Source organism: Somniosus microcephalus, chromosome 25 (assembly GCF_052327205.1).
Source record: "Somniosus microcephalus isolate GS21.2 chromosome 25, FLI_Smic_1.0, whole genome shotgun sequence".
NCBI lineage: Eukaryota > Metazoa > Chordata > Chondrichthyes > Squaliformes > Somniosidae > Somniosus > Somniosus microcephalus.
Window position 1 is genome coordinate 22,056,002 of NC_141011.1, and position 19,652 is coordinate 22,075,653.

At 44.5% G+C, this 19,652-nt stretch overlaps 1 protein-coding gene across 1 annotated transcript; it reads right to left on the reverse strand.

The window, feature by feature from the left end:
- Positions 1 to 7,144: 7,144 nt before the first annotated feature.
- Positions 7,145 to 19,416, reverse strand: LOC147100531 (claudin-19-like). Its single transcript, XM_085966874.1, has 5 exons — positions 18,886 to 19,416; positions 16,578 to 16,742; positions 15,187 to 15,271; positions 13,472 to 13,618; positions 7,145 to 7,518 (listed from the first exon to the last, which is right to left on the reverse strand). The coding sequence occupies exons 1-5, from the start codon at positions 19,106 to 19,108 to the stop codon at positions 7,470 to 7,472; spliced, it is 669 nt and encodes a 222-aa protein (XP_085823000.1). The 5' UTR covers positions 19,109 to 19,416; the 3' UTR covers positions 7,145 to 7,469.
- Positions 19,417 to 19,652: the final 236 nt, after the last annotated feature.

The following is a 19,652-nucleotide window of genomic DNA, read 5'->3' on the forward strand; positions in this document are numbered from 1 at the left end:
GCCGACTCCGCCCATGGCTCCACCTACCTGCCCAGGTATAAAGGTGGTCGACTGGCTGGTATTCCTCCTTCTTGGATCCGATCACCCACGAGGGTGGGCTCTGTCATTTAGTCAATAAAAACCTATAGTTACTTTCTTAACTCGTCGCTTTTCATTGGACGAATTGATAGGTATATCACCTGGTAAAGAGAGTCCTCGTTGTGGAAAGCAAAGGAGAGACAGTCTATGATGAACTCATGAAAGAGTACAACGACCCATTTAAGGGTCTAGGCTGCATTCCAGGAGAACACACGATCAGAGTAGATAAAAGTATGACACCGGTCATACATCCATGCAGAAAAGTTCCGTTTGCTCTTCAAAAGCAACTGAAGGCAGAGTTGGACAGGATGGAAAGCCTGAACGTGATTCAGAAGATAGATGAGCCAACTGAGTGGGTGAGTTCCCTCGTCGTAGTGGACAAAAAGAATGGAAAGCTCAGAATTTGCCTGGATCCAAGAGATCTAAACAGAGCAATAAAGAGAGAGCACTTCAAGCTTCCTACACGTGAGGAAATCATGGCACAGTTTGCAAATGCAAAATATTTCAGCAAGTTAGATGCATCATCAGGATTTTGGCAGATGAAGCTGGACGAAGCAAGTTCAAGACTGTGCACGTTCAACAGTCCATTTGGCAGATACAGATTCCTAAGGTTACCATTTGGCATTGCCTCAGCTCCTGAAGTGTATCACAAGACTATCCATATGATCTATGAGCACCTGGAGGGAGTTGATACATCAATGGATGACATCATAGTATGGGGAACCACGAGAACTGAGCATGACGAGAGACTGAAAAAAGTGCTGGAAGCAACAAGGAAAACAAACCTGAAGCTGAATAGAGAGAAATGCCAGCTCGGGGTGACAGAACTGACATTCGTGGGAGATATCCTTAGCAGTGAGGGCATCAGACCAGATCCCAGAAAGGTGTGCACCATTGAGAATATGCCAAAGCCACAATGCAAAAAGGACGTGCAGAGGTTTAATGGAATGATCAACTACATGGGTAAATTCATATCCAACCTCTCAGAAAAGATGGCGCCACTGAGAAGACTAACTGAAAAGAACATAGAATGGGAATGGAATCATGAGCATGAGAAGTCATGGAGCGATCTAAAGAAACTGCTCACAGAGGAACCAGTTCTGAGGTTTTATGACCCAGCGAGACCCATCAAGATATCATCAGATGCATCACAGAGTGGGCTCGGTGCCGTTCTTCTGCAACAATATGACTACTGGCAACCTATTGCATATGCATCACGCTCAATGACAGACGCGGAGACGCGATATGCTCAAATAGAAAAGGAGCTGCTCAGCATCACATACGCCTGTGAAAGATTTCACCAGTTTGTGGCAGGACAAGCAATCAGTGTAGAGACTGACCATAAGCCCTTGATTGCATTGTTCCAAAAGCCACTAAATAGCTGTCCGCTTAGAATACAAAGAATGATGATCAGGCTGCAACGCTATACACTGAATGTTGCGTACACACCGGGTAAGCTGATGTATACAGCAGACACGTTGTCCAGAGCTGTAGACCCAAGTGAGCCCGCAAACACCACAATGGATGACAAAGTGAACGCCTACGTGGACATGATCACAAGTGCACTGCCCATAGCAGATGCAAAAATTGAGCTCATAAAGACTGAGACAAACAAAGATGAAACAATGAGATGACTGAGAAAAAGCATCTTGGATGGATGGCCCAACATGAAGCAAGACTGCTCACCTGATATAGCAGAGTACTGGAACTGCAGGGCGGAACTATCAGTGGTCGAAGACATCATCTACAAAGGAAGTAAAATAGTTATCCCAAAGAGTCTGAGAAGAGAGATGCTAAAAAAGATCCATGGAGGACATCTGGGAATCGAAAAGTGTAAGAAAAGAGCACGAGAGGTGATGTACTGGCCACGAATCAACCAAGATGTGACAAATGAGGTGTCAAACTGCACAATATGCCTGAAATATCGAGCAAGCAATCCGGTAGAACCACTAAAGCCACACCCAGCACCAGACAGACCTTACCAGAAGGTAGGCGCTGACCTATTTGTATGTCAAGGGAAGGACTATCTTGTAGTCACAGACTATTACTCCCTGTATCCAGAGGTTTGTAGACTGCACACCACCACTGCAGATGCTGTGATAACATGTATGAAAGCCATATTCTCCAGACATGGCGTGGCAAGCGAGGTCTTCACAGACAACGGACCTCAGTTTTACAATGCAAGTTTCCGACACTTTGCCAAAGAGTGGGACTTTGTCCACACAACGTCAAGTCCTCACTTTCCACAGTCCAATGGTCTAGTGGAAAAATCGGTCCAGACAGTGAAAGACTGATGTACAAGGCAAAAGACAGTGGAACTGACTTCTACCAGAGCATGCTTGTATACCGCACAACGCCGCTCGAGTGTGGTATGTCACCAGCCCAACTCCTGATGGGACGTCGGCTAAGGTCAAACCTACCCATCCCGGAGAACCTCCTGAAAACAAAAGAGGGGGAGAAAGTGAGGAAGTTCAAAGAACAACAGAAAGAAAAGCAAAAGTACTACTATGACAGAGGAACACAAAACCTACCTGAACTCCACACTGGTGACCAAGTAAGGTTGAAAGACAAAACAAACACATGGACTCAGAAGGGAACTGTCCTGAGTGAAGTTCAACCAAGATCATACACCATTCAGACAGATGAGGGTGCTGTTCTGAGAAGAAATCATAGGGATCTTCTCATGGGACCAGCCACAGCAGGTCAAGAGACTGATACTGTTGAACAACCTGATCACACAGCTGAGAACACATCATCTGAGGCAACAACTCAGATTCAAGGACAATCAATCAGAAAATCCTCAAGACACGTGAAGCCTCCTGAGAGACTCATTGAGCAAATTTAAGGACTATTGTTATAGAAGGAAGTAATGTTATCTTATTCTTTCTTCAAGTTCTAGTGTATTGACATATTTCACAAAGCAAGGTTAAAAAACCTTGATCATGATAATGATAATGTAAGTTCATAAGTGTTACGGTTAAAATGCAGATTAATACAAAGAAAACATGTTGTTAGTTAAAAGTAAAATGCTTTTGTTTTAAGAAAAGGAGATGTAATGATATCAGCAAATAGAGATGGTATTTGCCTGTTTGATTATGATGCCTTACCAGCATGTATTGATTACTTATGCCTGACCAGCAGAGGTCATGTGACCGAGACAAGCAAGGCAGTTAGTTTAGTTTCAGTTTCGTTCTAGATGCATCACTAGCATAATGGTGTCTCCTGTAAATGCTGTATAAAGAGTTGAACAGACTTTAGATTAAAAAACTCATTCACTTTCATAAATGTCTCGTCATTGAACCCACAAAGAAATCAATACAGATGGTGGGGGAATTCAGCGATGGTAATGCCATTGAATGTCAAGGGGAGGTGGTTAGACTCTCGCTTGTTGGAGATCGTCATTGCCTGACACTTCTGTGGCACGAATGTTACCTGCCACTTATCAGCCCAAGCCTGAACGTCATCCAGGTCTTGTTGCATGCGGGCATAGACTGCTTCATTATCTGAGGAGTTGTGAATGGCGCTGAACACTGTGCAGTCATCAGTGAACATCCCCATTTCTGACCTTATGTTGGAGGGAAGGTCATTGATGAAGCAGCTGAAGATGGTTGGGCCTAGGACACTACCCTGAGGAACTCCTGCAGCGATGTCCTGGGGCTGTGATGATTGACCTGCAACCACCACAACCATCTTCCTTTGTGCTAGGTATGACTCCAGCCAGTGGAGCGTTTTCCCCCTGATTCCCATTGACTTCAGTTTTACTAGGGCTCCTTGATGCCACACTCGGTCAAATGCTGCCTTGATGTCAAGGGCAGTCACTCTCACCTCACCTCTGGAATTCAGCTCCTTTGTCCATGTTTGGACCAAGGCTGTAATGAGGTCGGGAGCCGAGTGGTCCTGGCGGAACCCAAACTGGGCATCAGTGAGCAGGTTATTGGTGAGTAAGTGCTGCTTGATTGCACTGTCGATGACACCTTCCATCACTTTGCTGATGATTGAGAGTAGACTGATGGGGCGGTAATTGGCCGAATTGGATTTGTCCTGCTTTTTGTGGACAGGACATACCTGGGCAGTTTTCCACATTGTCGGATAGATGCCAGTGTTGTAGCTGTACTGGAACAGCTTGGCTAGAGGCGCATTGAAGTTTCCTCTTTGGGACAACCCGGGAAATTCGACCCGAAATTGCACCCGATGCTGCGCCCATTTTGCCGATTGCAAGGTACGCCCAAGTATTTTTATTTAAATTCATTCATGGGATATGGGCATCTCTGACAAAGCTGGTATTGATTGCCCATCCCTAATTGCCCTTGAGAAGGTGGGTGGCTCGACCATTTCAGAGGGGCAGTTAAGAGTCAACCACATTGCTGTGGGTCTGGAGTCACATATAGGCCAGACCGGGTAAGGATGGCAGATTTCCTTCGCTGAAGTACATTCGCGAAGCAGATGGGTTTTTACAATAATCCAGTACAGGAAACTTTGGTTTATCCGGATGTTAACTGTCCGGAATGCTCGATCCACCGGCAAAAATCAGGAGCCGTTTCGTTAGGTTTTTTTTCTTTTCGTTGCTTTTTTTTACCAGTCAGGCTCTGCAAGGTCTCGCTGAAGCTGTTGCTAAGCTACAGAGACGCTTGCAAGGTACGGCCGACTGTTTAGAAGCTGTGCAGGGTTTGTTGCCAGATACGGAGCTCCGTATGTTTCAACATTAGCGCTGGTTTGTCCGGCAGTTTTGATGGGACGGCAACAGCTCGGTCCCGTCAGTGCCGGATATCACAAGTTTCCTGTAGTTTCATGGTCACCATCATACTAGCTTTTTAATTCCAGATTTATTTAATTAACTGAATTCAATTTCCCCAGCTGCTGTGGTGGGATTTGAACTCATATCTTCAGATCAATCTGGACTATTAGTCCAGTATGCTACCGCACCCGATAATATACTTCCAATCTCGTTAGAATCCACCCGAACTTAAAATGGCTGTAAATCAGCGTATACAATCGGAGCCCGAGGAAAAGACCAAACCCACACCGTATATTTCTTCTTTAAGTGTGAAACTTTCAGTTTCAACTCATTTAACCATCATTCATGCACATCAGGCACAACATGTTTAGAAACCTGCAATCGGGGTGCTTTTCAATTTTTAATGTGACTGATACTTATGGCATAAAAATCCATTCAAATAAACAGAAAATACAGAGCCGGTTTCTGTAAGGATAAATTGTTTTAAAGTGCTCCAAAAATTGCAATTAAACGCCAGAAGAATTACTTTCTTTCCTGTTGTGCCGGTAATCTGGTCGCAATAGTGAGAACCCACCCCCCACCAAACAAGTGCAATTGGAGGACACTCGTATCTGAGAGTTGGGGACATGGCCAGTTTTGTGGACAGAGATTTATTCAGATGAAGGGTGATGTAAGAAAACTACTAGGCACTTGGTCTAAGCGTTAAACAAAGCTTTAATCAACTGTTTTACAACATGGAGGTCTAGTTGTGTCCTTCACTAGTTCCTGTTAAGAATGTCCTGCGCAAGCTGGGCCCATGCCCGAGTATTTATACTCTCCCTGGACAGCGCCACCCGCAGGCCACTCAGTTGATTCATGTCAAAGGATTTGATGGACGTTGAGTCACTAAAGCCCAAGGTTCTGCGATCTTTTAAGCCACGTAATTGGTCTGTGTCCTGGTTACACATCTCTCTGGGGACAAATGTGAAGGAACCTCTAAGCAATAGCCTAGAATGACACTTCAGTGCAGTAGCAAGGGAGTGCTTCATTGTCAGAGGTGCTAACTTTCAGATGAGATGTTAAACTAAGGTCCCCTTTAGGTGCTCATACAACATCCCATGGTACTATTTGAAGAAGAGTTGGTAGGGCTCCCGATTAATGTTCTTACCTTAACTAACACCAATTGGTCATTCATCTCATCTTCTGTTTGTGGGACCTTGCTGTGCACAATTTAACTGCTATGTTGGCTTATATAGAGGTGCTCCTCAGGAATCGGTTCTAGGACTACTGCTTTTCTTGATATATATTGACTTGGATGTGGATGTACAGGGCACCATTTAAAAATTTGCAAATGACACAAAACTTGGAAGTATAGTGAACAGTGAGGAGGAGAGCGATAGACTTCAGGAAGACATAGACAGGCTGGTGAAATGGGCAGACACGTGACAGATGAAATTTAACGCAGAAAAGTGCGAAGTGATATATTTTACTAGAATGAAGAGAGGACATATAAACTAAAGGGTACAATCCTAAAGGAGATGCATGAACAGAGAGACCTAGGGGTATATGTGCACAAATTGTTGAAGGTGGCAGGGCAGGTTGAGAAAGCAGTTAAAAAAGCTTACGAGATCCTGGGCTTCATGATTAGAGGTATAGAATACAAAAGCGTGGAAGTTATGATGAACCTGTATAAAACAGTTGTTCGGCCTCAACTGGAGTATTGTGTCCAATTCTGGGCACTGCACTTTAGGAAGGATGTGAAGGCCTTAGAGAGGGTGCAGAAAAGATTTACAAGAATGATTCCAGGAATGAGGGACTTCAGTTACGTGGATAGACTGGAGAAGCTGGGGTTGTTCTCCTTAGAGCAGAGAAAATTGAGAGGAGATTTGATAGAGGTGTTCAAAATCATGAGGGGTCGGGACAGAGTAGATAGAGAGAAACTGTTCCCATTGGCGGAAGGGTCGAGAACCAGAGGACACAGATTTAAGGTGATTGGCAGAAGAACCAAAGGCGACATGAGGAAAAACTTTTTTACTCAGCGAGTGGTTAGGATCTGGAATGCACTGCCTGAGAAGGTGGTGGAGGCAGATTCAATCACGGCTTTCAAATGGGAATTGGATAAGTACCTGAAGGAAAATGATTTGCAGGGCTACGGGGGAAGGGCGGGGGAGTGGGACTAGCAGAGAGCTGGCACGGGCTCGACGGGCCGAATGGCCTTCTTCCGTGCTATAACCGTAATTCAAAAGTGAATCAATGGCTGTGAAGCATATTGAGATGTGCTGAGGAGGTGAAAGGTGCTATATAAATGCAACTTCTTTCTTTCTCATTACTGCCTTTAAGTAAATACCGAGACACATTTAATTCACCTTTATTAAAAGAAAACATTTTTTTTCAGCGTCCAGTACAACAGCTGAATTAACAACATTCAGTATACACGAAAATACAATCTTCTTAAAGCATATATAATCAGAGAATGTATGTACATTTGAATTCTAATTCCAGGCCCGTATATAAGCAACAGTGAAGATGGGATGGGGCTGGGTTACACAGTGTCCTGCACATTGTCCTAGGCTCTAAGTATGTTTTTGTTAAAGACCTTTACAATTACTTTTTTTTTAAGATTGCTTACGTGAAGGACTCAAACACATTTGTTACAAAATCGCAGTGCGCTGCCTTGCTACAAGTACTGCTCCCCCTTGGTAGATGTTGTTTTTTTAAAATTTGATCTGGAATTAAAAAGAGACAAAACATCAGTAACACGTACAAGCTCTCTGACTGCCCAGCTTCAACCCTGTAAATTCAGACCGAAAGCACACTGGCAATGTACTGGCAAGCTGTGCTACTACATGGGTGAACTGCCCTTGCACCTTTCGCAAGCGAATGGTTTCATTCATGAGAGCTACCCTCTATTTCTCAGAAGGAAGAATGAAATCGCACCACCTTTGACCTGCAACGCTTCAGAAGAGCAGAAGATAGTCAAGGGCAAGGAGGAATCCAGAAATAAAAACAGAAAATGCAGGTCAGGCAGCATCTGTGGAGAGAAAAACAGAGTTAACGTTTCAGGTCGAGGACCCTTTGTCAGAACTGGAAAGCGTTAGAGATGTGACAGGTTTTAAGCAAGTGCAGAGGTAGGGAAAGGGGGCAAGGGGGGGAAGGGGAGGAAAGGGAAGGTCTCTGATAGGGTGGAAGGCAGGAGAGATTAAATGACAAAAGGGATGATGGTGCAAAGCAAAATGAGATGATAATTGGACAAGTAAAGAAACAAAAGATGGGTCCAGAGGAGGTGTAAATGGGAATGGCAGAATAATCAACAGCTGCCACGTGAAAAAATAGGGTCAGAGGTTATGGTTTGAAATTGTTGAACTCAATGTTGAGTCCAGTAGGCTGTAAAGTGCCTAATCGAAAGATGAAGTGATATTCCTCGAGCTTACGTTGAGCTTCGTTGGAACAGTGTAAGAGGCCGAAAACGGAGAGGTCAGAGTGGGAGTGGAGCGGAGTGGAAGGAATCCAGACTACAGTTATCGAGAAAAGAGTGTACCAAGTAACAATGACCCAGACGTTTAGGCTAAAGAGCTTGTCAGAGTTTGGATTAGATATCAGACTCGCTATAACGCTCCACCATTTACTCCAATGGGATAAGGAAAAGGTGGGAAACATCTGACGACCAACGTTCCCCCCAAGCTGCGCGGCCGTGCAGCGATCGGGAGGTCCCGTGCAGGCAACTCACCAGCGGTTCCGCTGGAAAGGATACCACGGATGCGTGGCCGCTGCGAATTTAAAGGGACCACACACCTAAAATAAAAATTAGAGGGAACATTGCTCAAAAGCAATTTTTTTTTATTAATGTGAAGTCAAGGTGGAGAGTTACGACACATCGAGCAGAATACCACCAAGATTGAAAAAGTAAAACAGTAGGTGAGGTAAAGCAGGGAGTAGGTGACGCCATGCTTGGGGTTTAACTGAGGCAGTCACTCAAGATGTAGAAGCATTGTATATTGAATTAAAAATGTTGCAGCATCCAACAAGGACACATTCTCTGATAGCCCCAATATATGTTCCTCGCAGAAACACTGGGGTAGATTTTCAACTGCCTCAGCAGTAATCTGGCAGAGCCAATTGTCCGCCCTTTATAGAATCTGCCCAGCAGGTTCTATAAAGGCCGAGTGATCTGCTGCACCAGATTAACAGCCAGGTAGTGAAGATGAAAACCTACCCCATTGTGTGAGAGGCACAGCATAGCGAGGGAGATAGGAAGTAGAGAAATGGCAGAGAGTGTGAGAGAGACAGCACAGTGAAGGAGATAGAGAGTAGGGAAATGGCAGAGAGTGTGAGAGAGACAGCACAGTGAAGGAGATAGAGAGTAGGGAAATGGCAGAAAGAGTGTGAGAGAGACAGCACAGTGAAGGAGATAGAGAGTAGGGAAATGGCAGAAAGAGTGTGAGAGAGACAGCACAGTGAAGGAGATAGAGAGTAGGGAAATGGCAGAGAGTGTGAGAGAGACAGCGAAGGAAATAGAGAATTGAAAAGAGAGCGAGAAAGACATGGCAAGAGAGAAATAGAGATGAAAGAAATAGCAGAGAACAAGTGACAGAGAATGTGAAAGAAAATGATATGGGAGAAAGCAGAAAGGAAATGGATGGTTTACAAAAATGTTCTATTTTGCTTTCGGAGGGTGGGATGTCCACTTGTTCATGGTAACAAAGATATAATTGGTAAATATTTGGACTAACAGGTATCTGAGCCCTAGTGTGTGTACAGTTGTCAGGCTGGTGCAGCGCACTATTTGTTCTCCTTTCCCCACATTTTCTCCTCGTCTCTCATTGTTAAAGACTGGATTTAAAGGGAATCTTTATTGAGAATTGATTTTGCACATTTACACTGAGCTACAATTGATTTCACCTCTGGGACCTGAGTCCCAATGCAGCTGAGTCTGGGGAGATGAAAGACTCCTCTCCTGATGGCTGTAAGAAGCCCACCTGAAATGAGTCAGAGCAGTCTCAATCCAGTTCCTTGTGGCAATGGGACAACACAGAACTGTCCCTAATGTCACCAATTAGCAATCTTATTCTGAGCGGCCACAGGATAGCTGGTGTGGGGAGTGGTGCAATAAAGCAGGGATGTCCAACAACACTCAGCCCCTGAGTCCTGGACATCCAGCCCTCGAAGACTAGGCAACTCAGTTCTATAGAAACATAGAAAAATAGGAGCAGGAGTAGGCCATTCGGCCCTTCGAGCCTGCTCCACCATTCAATATGATCATGGCTGATCCTCTATCACAATACCATATTCCTGCTCTCTCCCCATACCCCTTGATGCCTTTTGTGTCTAGAAATCTATCTATCTTCTTCTTAAATATATTCAGTGTGGTTACATTTCTTACTCAACCGTTTGTGGGCCCAAGTGTTTGGAAAGAGATGTTCTTAGTGTTTCTGCCTCACTGGTAGATAAATCCCAGATCAGAACACCAAGATCTGTTAGTATTAACAACCCGAATTGATGGGAACGTGGCTTTAAACTTCATATGTAGCCCTGAGGGCCCATGGTTCATACCTATGTGGCCAACAAAGCAAGAAAGCTTGGAAATCCTGCAAAAGGGGGTGTTTTTCTGAGGTTGGGGCTGAGGCACATTGTTGGCAAAGGGAGGGCTTTCCTCTGCATCTAGCTATGGTGTTAAATGGTGATTGATGCTGACACTGGGAGCCTGAAATGGGAAAGTGCTTCATTCCCCAGCACTAACATCCCTCACCTTGATGGGCACAAAATTCACAAAAATAACACTTTGGGACCCAATAGCCGGTTTGCTCAGAAACATTTTCCAAATGAAGATTCCTGAAGCCAAGGGGGAAACATCACCAATCCGCAGATGTTGGCATCACAACCCGACCAACTCAAACTCAAGAAAACCAGAACAAAGTATGGAACCGAAAGCTGTGCTTTAGGTAAACGGTATTTCATTTTTAAAGTGCACTGGTGCCCGGAGATGAAATTTGATATTGGATTTAACAAACTCAGTCAGCTGATTGCTATGCGGGACAACGCTGTCTTGTAAAGCGGTTGGAAAGTACAAACAGCACCGAAATACATCATCGCATCACTTGTGAGTGGTCATCGTGATGAAAATGGAATGTGGCTCCTCTCACTCTCATCAAGAAAAATCTTGTCCACCATGAGGACAGTGTTGTCCCTTTACAAACGCAGCATTTGTGCAACACCATGTGTTTGGATTGGAATTCTGTTCAATGGTAGTGAATGGCATTAAGGGGTGATCTGATGGAGGTCTTCAGGTTTATGAAGGGTCTACCACCTAGAAGGGCAAGGGCAGCAGGCGCATGGGAACACCATCACATCCAAGTTCCCCTCCAAGTCACACACCATCCTGACTTGGAAATAAATCGGCCGTTCCTTCATCGTCGCTGGGTCAAAATCCTGGAACTCCCTCCCTAACAGCGCTGTGGGAGTACCTTCACCACACGGACTGCAGCGGTTCAAGAAGGCAGCTCACCACCACCTTCTCGAGGGCAATTAGGGATGGGCAATAAATGCTGGCCTTGCCAGCGGCGCCCACATCCAGGTGAATGAATAAATAGTAAATAAATAAATAAATAAATACAGTAAATAGTGCTAGATTGATTCCAGTAGCTAGTGAGATATTAATTGGAGGGCACAAATTTAAGATAAACACCAAAAAAATCTTTATGTAGAGGGTGGTTAGAAGTAATCCTTAAATATTTTAAAAGGGAGTTAGGTACTTGCTTTAAAAAGAGAAATTTAAAGGATAGGAACAAGAGTAGGCCAGTCAGCCCTGTCAAATAGATCGTGGGTGATTTGTACCTCGACTCCATTTACCCGCCTTTGATCAATATTCCTCGATACCTTTACCTAATAAAAACCTGTCAATCACAGTCTGGAAGTTTCAATTGACCATCAGCATCCACAGCCTTCTGGGGGAGAGAGTTCTATATCTCCACTACCCTTTGTGTGAAGAAGTACTTTCTGATTTCACTCCTGAACAGCCTATCTCTAATTTTAATATTGTGACCCCTCTCCCTCACCCAAGTAAATAGCTTCTCTGTATCTACTTCATCGAACTCTTTTTAAACACCGCAATTACATCGCCCCCTCTGCCTTCTAGACTCAAAGGAATACGAGCTTATGCATGTATGGATAGCGAGCAGGAGCATGGGATTACAGTCGATGGTTCCTGTGAACAAAATCACCAACACAGGCTTGATGGGCCAAATGGCCTGTTTCTATCCTGTAACATTTTGTGATTCTATGAATGGGACATGGTTTGGTATCCTAGGATTCTATTCTAGGACAACACTTGGGCCTAGATCAGGGCTACATTTGCTTGATGTTCTTTGTATCTCTCTGTACCAATGATGATGGACCTGTTGTGTACTCCCAGCACTTTCTGATTTTATTGATATATTTTGCCAACCAGTGCCACTTTTTAAAGATATATTCATTCTCGCGAGGTGGTCATCACCAGCAAAGCTGGCATTTATTGCTCATCCCTAATAACTTCCTAGGCCACTTCAGAAGGAAATTAAGAGTCAACCACATTGCTGTGAGACTGGTGTCGCATATAGGCCAGAATGGATAAGGACAGCAGGATTCCTTCTCTCAAGAACATTAGTGAAACCAGTTGGGTTTTTAACAACATACCAGTTTTTCTTATTTCCAGATTTTTTTTTTTTTAAAACAAATCAATTTCTCAAATTGCCATGGTGGGATTTGAGCTCACGTTCTTTAGATTACCAACCCAGTAACTCTATAAGTGCATAAAGCACCAGTGCCCATAGGGTGCAATTTTTGAACATTTGGTAAACTCAACAACCCACGGGTCTATGGAACAATCCAGCAGGGCTCCCTCTCCAGGAAGCCCAGCTGGAAAGTACAGGTGCGACGACATTGGGTAAGGACAGGATCAGTGTTGGGTGCCCAACATGGTTGAATAACCTGCTAGCAATCATTGTCCAAGCCCAAATGGCTACCTGGGTGAGTTGCCAGAACAGGCCTAGCACCCTTGGAACTGTGCCCGAGGATGAGGCAGCACCTGCAGGAGAACACGGAGAAAATCAGTTTACAAAAAGGAATGAGATGCACTGGGGGCCTGATATTTATCATTTGCACATTTCAATTTGGTGGGTTTTGTTCAAGGAAATTTACAAAGTATAAAAATGCAAATATAATTATTTTTAAGTGATCCAGGCACTTCCTTTAAGCGGTGAAATTATTGTCAGCTTTAAATAGGATTTGCCAACTCTGATTGGATGTATTCCTGGAAGTTTCATCACATGACCTCCCACCGCCAACTGCCCCGCCCCTACTCCCCCGCCATTGGTCACCCGAAATGTCCATCCTCGCGGCGCACCGCCTTCCCAGGCCAATTGGAAAGAGAACAGACTCTTTATTATCCGATTGGATGATTCTTGACTGTCAGTCATCTCCAATATTTGTATAACGGATAGATGGAAGTGTTCAAAGAAAGTGAAAAAAAACCGCAACACATTTTCAATGCCCCTATGATTTTTCTCCCGGGTTGCTTGCAGCAATGTCCTGGAAATTAATCTCTAATTCCTGGAGATGCCAGGACAATCCAGGAGGGTCCCTGGCAACCTTCAGGTTTAAGCTGCGCGTGAACTATTTTTTATGTGAGTTGTATTTCAGACGTACTCTTTGACAGTGGATGGTTGAGAGGATCTGTAGTATGACTGGCCCCTCCTTTCTTCATTTGGACAGGAGCAGCAGAGGAAAGATCCTCCCAGAATAGAGAGGCTTGCGGCCGCCCATCCTACAAACAGGGCCGAACCAAACTCATACCTGCAAAGGTCAAACGACAAGAGGTCAAAGTTCAGAGTGTGGAATATACCAGCTTTATAACAAAGCAAACATTTAGACCTAAGTAATCTTTTGCTTTGCCTTTTTTTTAAAATACTGATTTAAATAATCTGTACACTAAAATAAAAATCATTTCATTAGTGATTAGACAGTTAGGTCCTCCTCAAACATTTTTTTATTAAGACAAATTTTTAAACTTACAGAATATTTCTCACCTAGTATTTCCCCCTCCCCATTCTCTCTCCCTGCCCTTAAGTACTGACTCACACTGGGTTACAGTTCCCCCTCTGGTACCTCACCCAAGACAAGAGACCATTCTTCACACATGAGCCCAGACAGTGCTGGCTTTCCACAGTGGAGGTAACGCACCCTGGACCTGCTCTCTGCCAACATCCACACACAAGCCTATTCCAGCAGGGATCGGTAACAGAAGTGGGAATTCTGGCTCATTCATCCTGTCCCTAACCCCCAGGGGCGCTGGGATTGATCATAGGGCCCAAACTGCTGCCTTGGTTGAGATTAACCAACTTGACACAGTTACCAGGGTGGCCAACCACTCCAGGATTGCCCTGGAGTCTCCGGGAATTGAAGATAAATCTCCTGTAAGCAACCAGGAAGAAATATGATATAAAATTCTGACAGGACTGGACAGACTAGATGCAGGAAGAATGTTCCCGATGGTCGGGGAGTCCAGAACCAGGGGTCACAGTTTAAGGATAAGGGGTAAGCCATTTAGGACAGAGATGAGGAGGAATTTCTTCACCCAGAGAGTGGTGAACCTGTGGAATTCTCTACCACAGAAGGCAGTAGAGGCCAATTCATTAAATATATTCAAGAAGGAGTTGGATATATTTCTTAAGGCTAAAGGGATCAAGGGGTATGGGGAGAAAGCAGGGACGGTACTGAATTTGGATGATCAGCCATGATCTCATTGAATGGCGGAGCAGGCTCGAAGGGCCGAATGGCCTACTCCTGCTCCTATCTTCTATGTTTCTATGTTTCTATGTAAAAAAAAAAGAAATTGTGTGTCTTACTTTGTTTTCTTGGAACAATTTAATTTATTAGTTGGAGATGGGCAAAAGGCTGTTTGACTGGGCGGGGCGGATGGAGGAGCCAGGTCATGTGATGGAACCTCCAGGAATACGTCCAACCAAAGTTGGCAACCACTAACAGTTACCCCTGCTGGAAAGTGATCAGATTTGGGTAGAAACAGCATTAGGCTATATCGTGATGGCCTCCATTGTAAAATAGCCTGCTGGCACTCACTGTCCAGGCTCACACATAAAGAATGGCCATTTGGATGAGGTGCTGAAGGTGCCTCCAGAACTGTACACCAACATGAGTCAAAGCCTTCAGAAGGGGAGGAGAGAAAATGTTCTGTCCCCAAGACTTGCGCCAACTTGTCTCAATATTATATTAATATTCATTTTCTACTCCTGTTTCTGTGATTGGATGAAATCCACTCCCAGCGTCAAAAAGTCAAAACTGAGATGTCAGAGAATGTCCGATCTGCGCAATCACTGGCGCAGTCCTGTCTCGGTGCTCTGTACCTGGCATTGACCGGTGTTAAAGGGTCAAAGAACTCGTTTGAAACGTTCGTTGCGTACCAGGATACCGCCACCAGGGTGCAGAGTCCTGTGGAACAGACAACAGGGGTCAGGGGTCAGCTTTCAGTGTGGCATTGAGTCAATGGCAAACACATGACAAATTAGCAGCCTTTACAGGATTAAAAAGTGCCAGACCTGCAGGATTGGACATCTGACTCATGCAACTCAATTTTTTTTTTAGCTTCAAGCATCCTAACCAGAGGCACACCTCGGTGGCTCAGATGAACCGCACAGACCACAGAGATCTCCGATTCAGTGTGTCCTGAGCTAGTCAATCCCAGCTGTAGTGGTACAGGCACTAGAATTGACCCTGGGTTAGGAAAAGGGGGAAGTCTGACTTCCCGACCCCGAAACCGTGACCCTTGCTGAAAACATAGATGGACGTCAGGTAAGGTCAAGCTCAACCTTAGCTCCCTGTGGATGAACAGTCTGCTAATACTGATGGTCAAGGCTCATTCTTGGAGAATGGTCACAAGGGGAGGTAGTGGAAGGTCACTCTCCCCAATGGAATTACACCCCAGTGTGAACCCATGCCTTCAGGAGAGATGGGGAAAATATTGAAGCTACATAGGAACACTTTGGTAGAAGTCCAATCAGGACATGGGAGAATAACCTATCTGTTCTATGGTAACATTATTAGCTCGTTGGCTCACTGTGCTCACTCAGTAATATCAGTTAGGAGCAAACTGTATTGAATGGCTTTAAATATTAAAGGTTAGCACCAATAATATCTCTAGCTGTGAACAAATGATTTACAGTAAATAACCCAGGTGAAGGGCCAAGCCCCACAGCGCAGGACATCATCGAGGTCGAAAAGAGTAGGGAAGACGATGAGGTAAATCGAGTCATTTTTAGATGACTCCAACCTTGGGTTTTAAAAGCCTTCGGATTGCAGGAGGGATGAAGGATTGAGGGAGTTCCACAGTTTTGAGGGCCTTGAAAAGAATGAGTTGGAGTAGGGGACAATGCGACGAGTCTTTGTTTGAAACACAGGGAGGATGCAGGGAAGAGGAAGAGCTTGCATGAGAGGCTATTTGGAGCTTTTAATGAACAAGGGAGGCACACTGGGCACAGCCCCATCAATCGAAAGTAAGCAAATAATTGGTGCAATCACAATAGAATCAGACTTTAGCAATTCACAATTATGTAGTTAAAGTTACTAAGTCCGGCAATCTTTATAAGGTTAGAAGCATATCGAGAGCATCATAACAATGATAGTAAATGCCAACTTAGTCAGTGCTTCTGGTACAACATTATTTGACATCATCTCTATTCTTTGGAAAGTCCCCCTTTTAATAACATGGTAGATATAAAAAAATAAACTTTCAACTGACCAGCCATGAGAAAAAGGACCCCTCCTGAGATTGCAATCCTGCTTTTGGTGAGTGGGTTATTGTCTCCTACTTTTGTGCACTTCATTCCCACAACACTAACAATGATGCCAATAAATCCAAGGACAACTGAAACAATCATCAGGGCCCGGGATGCCTGGATGTGGGCTGAAAATGGGAAAAAGACACAGAGAGGGAAATAATTAACAATGCATCATTCAGTCCTCTCCAGACGTATCCGGAATTCTTTTAAGTTCATTCTAACACAATGCAATGTCACCAGTTCAATTCACAAAATACGTAGATGAAAATAACCGTTCATAAATCCCTTCAAATGTAAACTTTCATTGCACAAAAGTGTGGCTTTTCCCCATTTTAATTAAATTTTACAATCAATCATTTTGTTTTACCTGTAAGATTTCCCTTCTGAACACTTTAAGAATAGAATTACTAAATCTAGATGTTAAAATGTATTGAATATTGTATTTTATTATATATATATATTTTAAAAGATTAAGTTCCATAATTTATTTGGTGATTATGGATTTCTCAGTTATTCAATTTGCAAAATCCACCGTAAGTATGTCTCAGTCTCAGCTTTTAGTAAGTTTAGTGAGTGTGGAAGCCTGGGGCAGGTATATGTGACAACCCTGTGTCCACGTCAAGTAACCCTTATAGCAAAGCAAGAGAAAAATACGATAGCAAAATACTGCGGATGTTGGAAATCCGAAATAACAACAGAAAATGCTGGAAAAACTCAGCAGGTCAGGCAACATCCGTGGACAGAAATTTGAGTTGACGTTTCGGGTCGAACCCTTCTTCAAAACTGGAAAGAAAAGATAGATCGGAGGCAGGGCTGCGATCGGACAAAAGAATAAAAGAAACAAAAGAAGTAAAAAAGAAACAATAAAAGGGATTAGAAGCTAGACGAGATGGTCCAAAGATGTGCGGGTTAGGTTGATTGGCCATGATAAAAAATTGGCCCTTAGTGTTAGGGAGGATTAAATATGTGGGGTTACGGGGTTACGGGGATAGGGCTTGGGTGGGATGGCTGTCGGTGTAGGGACCGGGTGCTAGGGTTTGGATGATCAGCCATGATCTCGTTGAATGGCGGAGCAGGCTCGAAGGGCCGAATGGCCTACTCCTGCTCCTAGTTTCTATGTAATAGGCTGAGATTGGGTGTCAAGTGTACTGGCAGGGCAAGAGATAGCTGCCAGGTGTGAGAGCGAAACAAAAGGAAAGGGGGGGGGGAAAGGAGTGGAAAAATTACAAGAAAAAATGAAATAGGGGCCGAGGTTATGATCTGAAATTGTTGAACTCGATATTGAGTGAATTGTTGAACTCAATACGCCCCTCTCCCAGCCCAAAAACCCCCTGTGTGTGTGTGTGTGTTTCAGACTGCCTTTCATGGTTAAAGTTAGTCTTGATTTGAGTCTTGAGATCAGATCTCTGACACTTCACTGCCGCGTGCTGTGTTTGGGTTGCCAACTCTGATTGGACGGATTCCTGGAAGTCTCGTCACATGACTTCCCCATCGCGTCCAATCGCCTCGCCACGCCCCCTGCCATTGGTCGCCCCACACGTCCATCATCAGGGCACCCCGCCCTCCCACGCCAATCGGAAAGCGAGCGTACTCTTCGTTACCCGAATGGGTGGTTCTTGACTGTCAAATAGCCTTCTCCCCCCAACCCCTCCCCATCTCCAATATTTTGATTACTAATAAATGAAAGTGTTAAAAGAAAATGAGAAAAGAAACATTTTTAAAAAATGAGCCTATGATTTTTCTCCCTGTTGCTCCAGGCAGGCGATTAACCTTTAATTCCGGGAGACTCCCGGACAATCCTGGAGGGTTGGCAACCCCCGTTGTGGGGCTATAAACGGGCTGGCAGGTTCTAATCGCTTTACTGGAGTAATCCCAGGCTGAATAACCGGCATTTCATTTGGAATGAATAAACATGCGAACTTTCTTGTAATTTTTTTTTGTTGCTATTAACTCCGTTCTTTTATTAAGAAAGCAAATACCAAAAAATTGCTTGCAAATCAAAACCGGCGTTATCTGCAATGGCCCGAACTGTTTTTGTAGAGTCAGCGGGCAGTGAATGGCTGGAACTGGTCAGTTTCACATTCGTGTCAATTTCCATTTTTTAAACCTGAACCCGCTTGTCAATTTCACCGATGCAACGACGCAGATCACAAGTCAACTCACGAATAACAGCATCACACACACACACACAACAAACACACACGTTCAAAAGTGAAGGTGCAACCCTTTCTTTTTTTTGCTTCTTCCTTTGGTCCTGCACTTACTTACCCTCTAGCAGCAACAGGGAGTCGTACACTTTGCACTGAACTTGCCCGGTGCTTTGGGATGCGCAGGACATCCAGAGTCCCTCGTACAGTCCCACCGCGGTGATAATCGCATCTCCGGCGTATGAAGACTGCTTCCACTGGGGTAGCGCCGTGGTGGAAATAATCCCCACCCAGCCTCCCAGTGCCAGGAAATAGCCAAGCAGCTGAAACCCTGAATTTGCCATCGTGAGTTCCAACCCTCTCCCCTCAATTCTTTCCTGTGCCCAAGTTCCCGTTCAAAGTCCAGTCAAAGGGATAAAGTCTGCACCAGCCCCTTTCTGCAGGGTCTCATCCACGTGGTCAACCGGACGGGAACCTCAAGTGAGAGATGGGGGTGACGGTGGGAATGCCCCAGAGATTGATAACGGATTTTGTGTTGTATTGTAGCAAACAGCAGGCAGTTTGAAACGCAAGGGCAAGAGTAATAAATTTCTCACCAACAAAGCCTTTGACGTGTTGAAAGCAGATGGGAGCCGGCCAAAGGCGATTGGCTCCCTTGACATTTCAGTAACTCCCTCTTGGAGCTGTGAAATTAACTGAACTCGGTTGTCAACAAGGAAACTGCCCCGAAACAGACCAGCCCCTCACCTCCAGTCTGCCTGCATGTTGTAACTGTCCTAAATATGTCTGCAGTGTGAATTTCTGATTCTATTGCCTTAAAATATTTAGTAGCTTTTTGTTCTTCCAATTTCCCCCCTGTCCTTTCCTGCAGACACTGAGTTGTGGGTC